At 40.8% G+C, this 12,561-nt stretch overlaps 1 protein-coding gene across 1 annotated transcript in view; it reads left to right on the forward strand.

Moving 5' to 3' along the window:
• The window catches only part of ctnnd2b (catenin (cadherin-associated protein), delta 2b), a 135,839-nt gene that overhangs the window by 96,888 nt on the left and 26,390 nt on the right, over nt 1-12,561 (forward strand). Inside the window, exon 13 of the mRNA XM_088014978.1 lies at nt 7,133-7,319. Coding sequence (XP_087871104.1) covers nt 7,133-7,319 — 187 coding nt within the window. The remainder of the gene's footprint in view (nt 1-7,132; nt 7,320-12,561) is intronic.

The raw sequence follows: 12,561 nt of genomic DNA on the forward strand, positions 1-12,561 counted from the left end.
AGTGCTGTTTGTTTTGTAAAATGTAGAGACACAATAATAGTTTTTATCAGTAATTTATTTGAAGGTGTTTTTAGTACACTGCTGAAAAGAAAGTCATCAGTTTTCCTCTGTTTTTGCAAATACGTAAGTCAGAGATCTGATACAAAGTTCTAGAAAGCATTAGGGATTTTTTTTGTCTCAACTTAGTCGTTTCTGTATAAAATTAACCCAAAGCTATTTTTAAATACTGCATCTTAAGCTTCCAGTCGGTGATTATTTCTTTTTTTTAAAAACTCAAAGACATTTCCCATCTTTGACCCGAGTGTCCTTGCAAACTCTCCTGAAACAAAAGCAGTCTGCAGCCGTCCTTCGAGTCGCTCATCACTTCACGCCGCAGGCCGACGTGGGATTCCAGCCGGGGGGACGAACACGTGAAGCGTCGATTGCGCCGACTGGCGTGACGTGAAGCGGCGCTAACGAGAAAGTGAGAGGCGCCGTCTCCTGTCCCTTTCCCCACAGAGCGTGAGCCACGTGTTACGTTTCTGTACGTCGTCATGTGTCTGTGAGGCTCGGAGGGGTTTTAGTCTTTCCAAAAAAAAAAAAAAGGGAATAAAAAGAGTTTTGTATGCAGCGAGAGTCTTAAAGAAGATTACCATATAAATTAGAGCTGCAATTCATGGCGTGGAGCACAGAAATCCCCTCTGTCACAAATGAATCAGCTCAATGACCGACCGGACGCACGCAGACCGCTCTGTCCTCTCTCCTTCAATGACCCACAGGAAATCTCTCCTCTTTTCCTTCTCTCTTTCGCTCCAGTCGATTTTTTATTTTTTTTAACTGGTCTCTTTTTTGGGGGGATTTTTTTCCGTTGTCCTTTTGTTTTGTTTTTTGCCTTTCGCCATTTCTCCGTATCAGCAGCCTCGTCTGCTTGCTTCTCTTTGTCTGGTGAGCATTTTGAATCAGAACCACAGCAGGAAGTCTGGGTACCTGCCTCGCTGGCCGCAGACACACACACACACACACACACACACACACACACACACACACACACACACACACACACACACAGAGAGACCCACTCGTAATCACACAGACATGTGTGACAAACAGTCTCTCTCCTTTTGCTTCAGTGTAGTTACAGTTTTCTCCAAAAAAAAAAAAATAATTTGGTTGGAATAACAAATCAGACTTTTCATCGTGCAGAGTAAATATTACATTCATATTCAATGTGGTTGTTTAAACTTGAAATGCAGCGCCTCTTGGACTCGTTCTTCTTTAAACTCATTCAGGATCCTCTCTGTTTGTTAAGCCCAGGTTTAACATTTTACACAGAATAAGAGCGATCCGCAGTCAGCGTGTGTGGAATTCAAAAACAGACAAGGACAAGATCTTTTACCGTCATCTCTTACCGTACGCAATGCAACAGCTGCACACATATGAAGAGGAAAATATAAACTCGCAATCTTACAGAAGCGTTGAACCGCCAGAGCTCGGGAACGGATTCAGGGGCAGCATTTTGTTCTAGAGAGAAAGTTTCTCGCTCGAACGTGTAAACTTTCCCGTCATAGAAGGATGCTAGAGCAAGACTCGTTAAAACAGAAAGTTCTTTGTTATGAGATCATTTTTATATGTGGTTTTAACGAGAAAGCTTCTCATTTAAATGAGAAAACGTTCTCGTTATAACAAGATAAAGCGAAAGTTTCTCATTAGAACGAGATTGTTTTGTTTAAAGGAAATGTAAAATATGCTCCTCTGACAGGATACAAGTTGTTAAAAAGAGGCGAAGCTGATTTGACTCTCCTTTCCCTGTTTCCTCAAGACAACATCTAAAAACCCCAACTTGTTGCCGTTTACCACCTTTCTTATTTAAAAGAGAAGATGCTCTGGTTCTAAGGAGCTGTGCATCTCGTCATAACACGTTTCTTTAACCTCATTAAAACAGGAAAACTTTCTAGTTCTAATGAGTTTTGCATCTTCTTATTATGAGGAAGTTTTCCCGTTTTTCCCAAGCTACTACTAAGTTTCTTTCTAAGCTTATACGCTGTCGTACAATTTATATATTAGTTCCAGCAATAAAAAAAAAGTGTCCAAACTTTTCAGTCGAACTCTTTTCTGTAAGAGGAGCACCTAGCAGAGCTTTGAAATGCTAAAAATATCCAGTTAAGATTTCTTTTTAAGACCAAATATATGAGAAAATAATCGTTTTTGCTGTAAGTGGTCATTAGTTGTGAGGCGGTGTCACAGCAGTCACTTATTAGGCAACGATGATAAAGCTGTGAATACAGTGAGATCCTCATGAAAGCTTTGAGATTTCCAACAGAATTAAACAGAGAAACTTTGTCTGCTACGTTTTACCTTCCATGTTTCCTATTGAAAACTTTTCAGCTTGAAAGAAAATTCAACAAGACTTTTTCTTTTAAATATCTTCCCACATCTCTGACTCCATTAGTTGTTCACCAGAAACTGACTGCCGTGTCAAAGTTTGACCGTTTGAAGGTCTGGAGATGTGTGTGAAAACGTTTGAGAAAAACTGTAAAAGCCCTAAGAGTTACATCTCAGACTCTATAGAGACCCAAACTTAGCATGTTGGGAATGATGGTAATAATTTGTCGATGCAAACTAAAAATAGATGGATGTCCGTAGTTGTGCTTAATCCAGCCGAGGTTGTCGGAGGACGCCTCTAAGCGGAGGTTGTTTCTGTTTTGGAGGCTAAATCTGTGGACAGGATAATTGCCTCCTGTTGGGTTGACACCAGGCCTGCTGTCCACATCATGGCAGAGAGTTTCCGGAAACCTGCCCTGGATACAAAGGAGACCCATCGATTACTCCACCGGCTCTCTGGTTGAGGCTCGTGTGCAGCTGAAAGCAGGAACCGGTTTAAACTTTAGGACTTGTCGCAACAAAAGACGTCCAGCAGAGTGGCCTGTTCTTCCCTGACTCCCGATTCCTTTGAAACTTCGCGGTTCTGCTGGTTATTAGATGAGGAACTCATCTTTTTTTTTTTTTGTTTTTCCTGAACTCGTCGACCGATTTACATTTCTTCCCTTCTCCACTTTAATGCACATTGTGGGATTTTTATTTTTTGTTCCTGAACAATGATTTGCTGACACCGGAGGAAAATAGCCTCTCACACCGTTTATGACACACCATCACCACTCAGGAGCCTTTCCAGCTGTGAGAACATCTCACGCCTGAGCGGTCTTCTGATTGGCTGACCCATGGTTGAAAGAGCAGCGGTGGCCTGGACCTGACATTGCTGGGAGTATCTTACTGGAAAAAAAACCTTGAATAAACTGAGTAAAACGAGTCAGTCAATAGAAACATAGATGTATTTAATGGCTTCGTTTAGACCTGGAATCATGGATTAAAAGATGAAACTTTAAGACACAGGAAGCCTTCCTTATCTTAAGAAGTAAAGCAAAAAAAAAGTAGTGCTTTATTTATACTAAATATCTGTAACCAATTGAATCTGTTAATGTGATATTGTTTATTTACATTGTGAATATTTGTAGTTAAAAAGGATGACTCAGCAAACCACCAACAATTTTCTACTTTATACATTTTATTTATAGCCAAACCAAAAAAAAAAAAAAGTCATCCTCCCACAATGCACAAAGTCATGGAGGATTTTCTCATTTGTCATTCTGAAGGTCAAAGCCTCATCTTGGGGCTGCTTGAAGATGCAACATGTCACTAGCATGAAAAGCTAAACTGTACATACAGTGCTTTGCTAAAGGGTTCACAAAACGCTGCTGCTGAGCCTCCAAGGATTCATTTATGTTTTTTTTTAATGTTTCTCTACCGTAAAGTAACCAGAGGCATGTTAATTAGATCCTGCAAAATAAACTGTAATATTAGCTGCAACAAAAACTGTATCATCTCACATCAAGCACCTAACAATTTGAGTCGGAACAACAAGAGATGAAATACGGAATAGTCTGGGAGAACCAAAGACCCACAATGCCACGATGGCCTAAACAGAGAACCGTGACAGGACGACGAATCCAAGCAAACTGCAAATCAAATGGGAAATGGCTCCGGAGACAAAGAGCGATAGCCGACATATTCATTTCCCCTCCCTCTCTGTAGCGGCGCGCCCGCTGCCTCCTGTTGCCACTCATGATGTAATGCTGTGGCAATTAACCTCCTTCATCTGTCAGACACTCATTGCTCTCTCTCTCTGTGTGTGTGTGTGTGTGTGTGCGTGTGTGCCCTTTGCCGCATGTCTGTTTGCAGCGCCGTCCATTCAGACGGTCGGCGGGTTTGTGAGTGTGCGCGTTGCTGATCAAATCTAACATCCCGTTGCCTTTCACCTCGAGGAGATGATGTCATTCTCTCCACAGCGACGCCGGGAAACAGCTGAATTTTCTCCAGCTAGTCAAGAATCTCTGCCTTCGCAGCTGCAACTATGACATCATGCATTACATTTCTAATTACAAGAAACGTAGTTATTACCTACTAAAGCGGGGCTCTGGTAAAACGCGGCTGTGGAAGTGGCGTGTTTGCTCAGAGGGAGATTTTATTATTTATCTTTCTCATTAAATGTTTTTTTTTTTTGCTTTGTTTTGTTTTGTTTTTCGTTCTGCGGAAAATACACGCAAGATTATGCTGCGAAGGTGACGTCTCTCTGGTGGGAAGATGTGTTCTGATTTTAAAAGTTACAAACTTAAACTTCAGAGAACAAAATGGTGAGATCCGTGAGATCATCTCGCTGATGCCGACCGCCAGTCGTCAAACAGACGCGCAGTCACATGACTGAGGCTTTTGTTGGAATAAAACTCTGTAACACATAGGATCATAATTGCAAAATTTAGCTGCACAAGCAGCACACCCGTTCTGTCCCGATCGCCACGAGAAGCTAAATTCTCTAAATGACGAAGCCAAAAGTCATTTTGCAAATGTGTTTGACCCCCAAACAGAAGCCGTCCGCCTTAAAAAAAAAAAAAAAAGCCCGAAGTGCTGATGGGGTCAGCTTTGATTTGTCAAGGGGCTTAGATGCAATTCACACTTAAAAAATAAAATAAAATAAATGAACACACACTCATGATGGGGGCAAAAAAAATCCTATCTACAGATAAGAAGAGCTGTAATTACGCCGGCGCTGTTGAACCAAGGGTGAACAGCGAGAGGCCTGAAGAGCGGGACGCCTCGCTCCAGACGCGTTAAACGCTCAGACAGAAAGGAAGCATCGCCACCACGGCTGTAATTACTGTCATAAAGGAACGGGCCCGATACGTACAGATACGACTACGGGCTGACACACAAAGGAAAAACATGTAATTACACCAATGCAAAGATTGTAAGATGAAGGTCAACGAGAGAGCGACGACGTCCTGCATCAACATTTTCGTCGTTTGTGTGCGAACAAGCGCATTTGTGACACTCAGGAAGTCGGAGTGGTTAATGGCAAAATACGGTGATTTCCCTCTTGCCCTCGTTGTCCTCACCCCCTTTTTTTTTTTCTAAAACGTTCAGCATACGTGTCGTCCAAACAAGGAGAGAGGTATTCTCCAGGGAAAGGAGACCTTTTTTGTCCGTTCTGGTCAAAAGTGTTTTGTAGTTTGTGGCGGCCGGCGGTAAGGGTGGACGGTAATTGGTAGGCAGGAGAAAAACCTCCACTTTCTTGCTTGGCTGGTCGCTACATGCTGAATTCAGGAGAGAATTAAGAGGAGGGATGGGGGAAGAAGCTGCAGCGGTTCTTCATTCAGTGGATTTACTATCTGCACTTCTTTCAAATGAACACACACTATTGTGTTGTTTAAAGAAATGGTGTTTAGTATTGAGTTTGGGTGTCACCTTCTGATAATATTACAGTATATTTTAATGTATAGACACTCAAAAAGATGCAGAGCGGCAGACTTGGGCAATATTTTAACTAAGGGAACACGATTTTAACAGCATGGCATCAATATCGGCCGATATTAGCAGTAAAATTTAATATCGGACATCGGCCATTAGGTCAGAATAACTCACCGATATAAAAGCTGTTGTTTTTATGAGACAATGATGCCTGCAGAACAGCACAATGTTTGAGTGTTGTCATAGAGAGCAAATGTCATGAATAAATTTAACATTAAACATGATGCAAGTTGAAAGTGTTGCATCGTTTTCGGCCTCTTTTTTTACCTTTTAAGTAGCAGGTAGAGGCTAAATTGACGAAGATAATGCAGTATTTTAATCCAAAGTAGAGAAAATCTTATAGTTTCAGTAAGTAGCTATAGGAAAAAAATTATTGATATTGATATCGGTTATCGGCTCAATGAGTTTTAGTATATCGGCATATTGGATATCGACCAAAAACCCAATGTCATGCTTTCCCAATTTTAACAAATTAATGATATTTGCACAGTTGTAAAACAATATATTTTTTTACTTTAAAACAGAAAAGCAAAAACTGTTCTTATTGCACCAACACCTGTTGTTCTAAAATGTATTCATTGATTTCCTGTAGAACTTACTCCAGAAATTTTTAAATGGCTGCTAGCGTTTCTAAAACCTAGCAGCCAGAGGTTTTAGAAAGAGGTCAAAACCTACGAAATATTTTCTGCTTTTCTTTATTGGGCCTCTGTGGTTTTTTTTGTTTTTTTTTCTCCTGAGAGTCTTGGTCATTGCATCATGCCATGAACTATATAGCATAATATACCTGAACCTCCATTATTTTGTATCAGTTGCCAGCCAATCCCTAAAATCTGTAAAATAAAACCCCTGGAAATGTAGTTGTAGTTTCCAAGCACTTGTTGCACAGAGCATCCTTCCATTTAAAAAGGAGCAGTAATAAAAGCTTTGCACTAATAATATATGGAAGGTGTATTGCTGAGCTGCATGTCTGTCTGTATTCACATCATTCTAATTATTAATGGGCCATACTTCTAGACTTTTGTGCTCAACCCCTGATAGGTTTTGAAACTGGGAAATCGATTCTTACCCGATTTGAGTCATTGTCATAATCTGCGATTATAAGTGCTAAATGTTTGTTGTATTGGCAATTTAACAATTCCAATATGGCTCTGATATTGATCTCTATATTAAACTGGTAGTAGACATGAACAGTAGGTCAAAGTCCACACTGAGGTCTTTCAAAGGCTCCAGGTGTGCGGTTCGACTTCCTGCATGTTTTCCGTTCTCCTTCATCTCTGCTCTGCTCTGTCCGCAGGCGTTCTGTGGAACCTGTCGTCGTGCGACGCCCTGAAGATGCCCATCATCCAGGACGCCCTGGCCGTGCTGACCAACGCCGTGATCATCCCGCACTCGGGCTGGGACACGTCCCCCCACACCCAGGAGGACCGCAAGCTTCACCTGCACTCCTCCCAGGTCCTCCGCAACGCCACAGGCTGCCTCCGGTCAGTTTTCTGTTTTTTGTCTCCATCTTGCGCCTCAGATTTCTAGCTGACGCTTTGCAGAGCTTGTTTTGTTGTACACTTATTCTTCTGCTTCTTCTTTTTTCCTCTCTCTTATTAAGCACCCAAACAGAAAAGAGTGTGTCAGACTATATTTAACACAGTCATATATTTTTAGAAAACATTCAGTGTTATTTTTTTATTTATTTTTTTTTTACCAGTCAACACTCAGAAAACTCAAAATCTTTGCTACATTTCTGATGACTCACCAGCGTAGCTGCTCGGTTTCTCGTTGGTTGTGCAGTGCGATTTGGAAAATGTGGGGCTGATAGAGACCGTCAGTAAAATGAACATTGTTCTTTTATTATATGAACTACTGTCTCTGAAACTCCAAGCAAAAATGTTGTATTTATTTGCAGAAAATGAGAAATGGTTAAAAAAAAAAAGATGCAGTGCTTTCAGACCCCAAATATGCAAACAAACAAGTTCATATTAATTTAGAAACAACAATACTAATGTTTTAACTCAGGAAGTGTTCAGAAATCAATATCTGGTGGAAAAACCGTGAGGTTTTCAGTGGGGTTCAGTGCAGTGGGCTCCAAGTTTTGTTATAATTTAGCCTTTAGGTTGAGAGTATCTCCACTTTTAAAATATATAACGTCACATAACATCAAAGCTGCCTTCCTGTCCTTTTTTAGAAAGACTTGCAGTGTGCTATGAACAACAACAACAAGTTCTGCAACCACTTTACATGTGACAGCACACACTTAAATTTGGCTCTTTAAAATGTCTTCATTCATTTTTATTAATCTAAAATACGAAACTCCACTCTGCCACACCTTTGTAGATTAGCTAAATGCTGCCTGTATTTTCCAACAGGTTTTCTGGTGAGACATTCTCACAAAACAATATTTCATTAAAAAAAATCAGCTTTTATATCCAACAATTCTTCCATCCGTCCCTCCATTCAGGTCTCAACCTGTTTATCCATCCATCCATCCATCCATCCATCCATCCATCCATCCATCCATCCATCCATCCATCCATCCATCCATCCATCCATCCATCCATCCATCCATCCATCCATCCATCCATTCATTCATTCATTCATTCGTTCATTCGTTCATTCATTCGTTCTTTTTCTTTATCCTTCATTCCTGTCTGTGGTTTTGTGCAGGTTTCATATTTAAAGCCTGACTTGTAAAAAAAAAAAAAAAAGAAAAAAAAAGATATGCCCCATTACTTCCTGTTGAAAAGAATTTTTTTCACATTTAGTCTGAAAAATATGAAAAAAAAATGTGCAGGAACCCTGAAGGAGAGTCTTTCTGCATATTTCAGGATAAAAACTGGGCAGAATTTGGGTGAAAATAGTGTCTTGAGCACGACTCCGTCTCATTCTCCACAGACAAACACACACAGCAGGACACTGACTGACTGACTGCGTGTGTGTGTGTGTGTTTTCTGTTTGTCTCTCCGTCCAACCACGTGCGGCTCATTAATCTCGTCACTGTACACTTGTGGGGAGAAAAAAAAGGACACATCTGGTACAGTGGTGCGTGTGTGATACTGAGTCTGTTGGCGAGCGTGTCGGTGCGAGATAACTTTGAGCCGCTCGGCTCCCCAAACTCGAAGGCCTAATTCATCCTTCTCACGCCTCGTTAGGGAATGCTGGGAGTCTGATTAAAGATTGAATATTTCATGGCGGGTTTGGTCTATCGCCGGCCACCTGCTCTCTCTTTTTCCTCGCTCGTTCCGTCTCCAATTATCATCCGCAATTTCTCATTTTCCCCTCTCTCTCTCTATTTACCCCCTCTTTGGTCTCTCTCTCTCTCCGTCTCGTCACATTATCCCGATACTTCCTTCTCCATCGTATTATGCCCTCTTTTATCCGTTTTCCCTTCTGCCGTTCCCTCTCCCTTTCGCCGTTTTTGCTCTGCCGTTTCTCACCGCCTCCCTCCTGTTGTGTCAGCTAACAAGAAGATCTGGAGTTTTGCGCAGAGAACGGGGCAGATGCGACACAAACGCCCCAGCGGCTAATAAGGAGCATATGAACCCGTTTATTCTGAGCTCTTGGAGGCTTTCACTCCTTTAGGAATCATCAGGCCTTTTTTAGCATGCTGCTTAGGCAGATTAGAGAGGCTCTCTGTTATTAAAAATGCAACAAATTGCTGTCTTTATTAGCCCCATTTCCACTGCAACAGTTTGCACGTCACTTTACAGCCCTTAGGTAAACTAACACAGTCGGACCAGATCACGTATAGGAACGCCGACCTTGAATCTTTAATACGCTGCCTGGCTTCATTTCGCCGTGAGGTTTTCTTGCTGTAAAATATGGACCAGGATGCAGAACCTTATTTTCTGTTGAATTATTCAATGATTTTGTACACTAAAAAAAAAAAAAGCTAAATCCCAGCTTGCAAACCACTTGAAGTAAAACTTCAAAGTTTTAAACAACTTGTAAAAACTGTTTCGCAATTTTGTAGCGGTTTGAATATTAACGACTGTATTTTTTTGGCTGCTGTCAAACACCATTTAACCTGGATGTCGTGTTTAGATCCTGTGTTGAGTGCAAAAATATGACAGGAAGGAAGTCGAAATCTATGTTTGAGTTGGACAGTGTGAGTTCAATATGAATGATCAAGATATGATGTGTAAAAGCCAGCGATCGCAACAGTATTATCATTTTTAACAATCGGCAAAACTCAAGTCTGTTTGGCCACAGGATGCTCTTCGTTGGACTTCGTTGTTCACAGGACCAGCACTGAGATGTAAACATAGAAATCATACAAACCAACGCCTTCTGTTCTCGCAAATGACTTTTCGCAAACATACTTCTAGGAGTTAAATGTGTCTGTTTAAAAATGAGCCGCAAAGGCAGGTGCAAAAGAAAAAATAAAACCCCCTCGAGGTCTTTTCCTGTCATCGCTGACAGAGAAACCTTCCGTAAACAGACCCAACCATCCCAGCTCTGAATCAGCACCTGCTCTAGTCTAGTCAAATCTGGGACCACAGCATGGCAGCAGGGTTCTTCACAGAAAGCTGCCTGTGGAGGATTTTGTGTTTCACAGAGTAAGATTGCAGACAAACGAACGACCCCATGAAATGAAACGGTACCAGGTTTCCTTCTGGATGTGTGCAGCCATTCACTGCATTTCCTGCTGGAAAACCTCATTTTAAGCAAATCTCACCATGTTGGGCCTCTGCTTTGCAGTTATTCAAAATGGATGGAGAGATTTTCTTTTTTTCTTTTCTTTTTTTTCCCCGTGGTAGCAGTACGTTAAGAGTTAAATCACATTTTCATTTGAGTGAAAAGAAGCTCACTTTTAGCCACAGTGTTATCTGTTGGGTGTAATTTCTTATCTGCCTTGTTATTTTGATCCTCTACGCTTAAAGATCAAATAATGAGAGATAATCTTGCAGCTCGGCTTCATTGCGAAGGAATCACTTCACTGGAATTCATTACCTCTAACCGACTGAGGGTAATTAATTTCAGCCTATTAATAGACAGGAGACCAAATCTAAGATTGGAGAAATCGTATGCTTAAAGCCAGCTGAAAGTGGATCTTTTTTGTTACAATTTGGATGTTTCAGGTGGCTGTTTATTCTGATTTTGTCATGTTGTTCACTGAACAGGTTATGCAGCAGCTTTCTGACAGTGTCCTGCTGTGTGTGTGTGTGTGTGTGTGTGTGCGTGTGCGTGTGCGTGTGTTCTGGTGAACTTGCATCACGACTCGAAGTAAATAACAACCGGGGGAAGATGCAGACTCAGAGGAGTACAGTTTGTCAACATCGATTTTTTTTATTTTTTTTTTTAGGCAGTTATTTGACTTTAGAAAACAAACTGAGGTTGTTAGAATCAAAAGCAGCTGCCTCACTTGAACAGAACGTTACAACACCTTCGCATTTCCCACTTGGTTTTCCACTAATGCAGTCAGACTTCTCCTAAATCTGTCATGCCAAAACGACGTCTGCATGCAGATGTCCACCAGTTTTGGATCAGCAGGTGAGTCCGAACTCTTCTGATGTTGTCAGATTTGGGTAAAGAGAGGAAGGCGTGCAGACTAATCGGTCCTGGTTCCACTGGAGAGGGAATGAGGGAAAAAAAGCAGGATTGCTTTCATTCCTCTTGTCTTCTGTTTCATAAAAAGTTGAATAACTACAGACCAAATGTTTGCCATAGAATAGCTTAAATGTTTCTCCCGTTGGACTGGTCAAGAATTGACATCCGTCAAATTTCCCTCCTCTTTTTCCTTCCTCTTGGAAATCTGATTCAGAAAATCTGATTTCTGATGCCAGATTTTGGCACGAAAAGTGTGTGAAGCCTGATGTTTTTGCTATGGTCACCATACAGGCTTGACAATTATTTTACATCAATTTGACTTCTGCCAGCATAAAAGAAAAATCAGATTTCTGATTTTCGTTTTTTGTAGCCAGTTATGTAGGAAGTTGTTAGACAACTTGGGTCGGTTGCTAAGCTAGTTAGCTCAAACTTTAGTAAACAGTAAACCGTCTATGAGCCCTAAGCAAAGCTGGGTAGTAACTATAGTTTCATTTACTCAATTTTACTTACTTGAGTAACTTTTTTGAACATAAATAAATAAAGTATTTTTAGGAATATTTTTCACTGCTTTGTACTTTTTACTTTTACTTCCTTTTATTTTGAAGTATCACTTCTCTTGAGTAAAATTTCACACCTGCAGTTTGTGTTAAAGTTTCATAAGCTTTTTATCGAAAGAATCTTATTTGGAAACATTTTATTTGGTCTGATTTTGTTATTTTGTATGAACTGTTGTCATGTTGGTCCTTAAAATACCCAAATTTCCAGTTAAATTTATATTTTTGTCCATCTGATGATGTCATTTTTAAACATTAAATGATCAATTTATTAGCTGCTCTGTTCTTGGGTCTTTTTAACAGACACTTTTTTCTCGAGTCATATTTGGATGGCTAATTTTTACTTTTACTTGAGTAAAAATATGCTTAAGTATCTCCACTCTTACTTGAGTCCACGTTGTGGGAACTACTCTGACCCCCTCAACCCCCAACCAGGTGCGTTACGTTCACAGACAAATTAGCTCGACTCGAACAAGTAGAAGCCACTGCTGAACTTGGACAGTTTCAGTCGCTCTGTTCATTTCTCTCGTCTCTCACCTCTGACGTCCATCGCGGCGCCTCGAGTGACGTAGCTGCAAAGAGTCAACATCGCTGATGCAAAATATGTGAAAACAAACATTTTCAACCACGT

The sequence above is a fragment of the Poecilia mexicana genome, unplaced genomic scaffold (genome assembly GCF_051168715.1).
Source record: "Poecilia mexicana isolate PSO_F unplaced genomic scaffold, ASM5116871v1 scaffold_17, whole genome shotgun sequence".
Classification (NCBI taxonomy): Eukaryota; Metazoa; Chordata; class Actinopteri; order Cyprinodontiformes; family Poeciliidae; genus Poecilia; species Poecilia mexicana.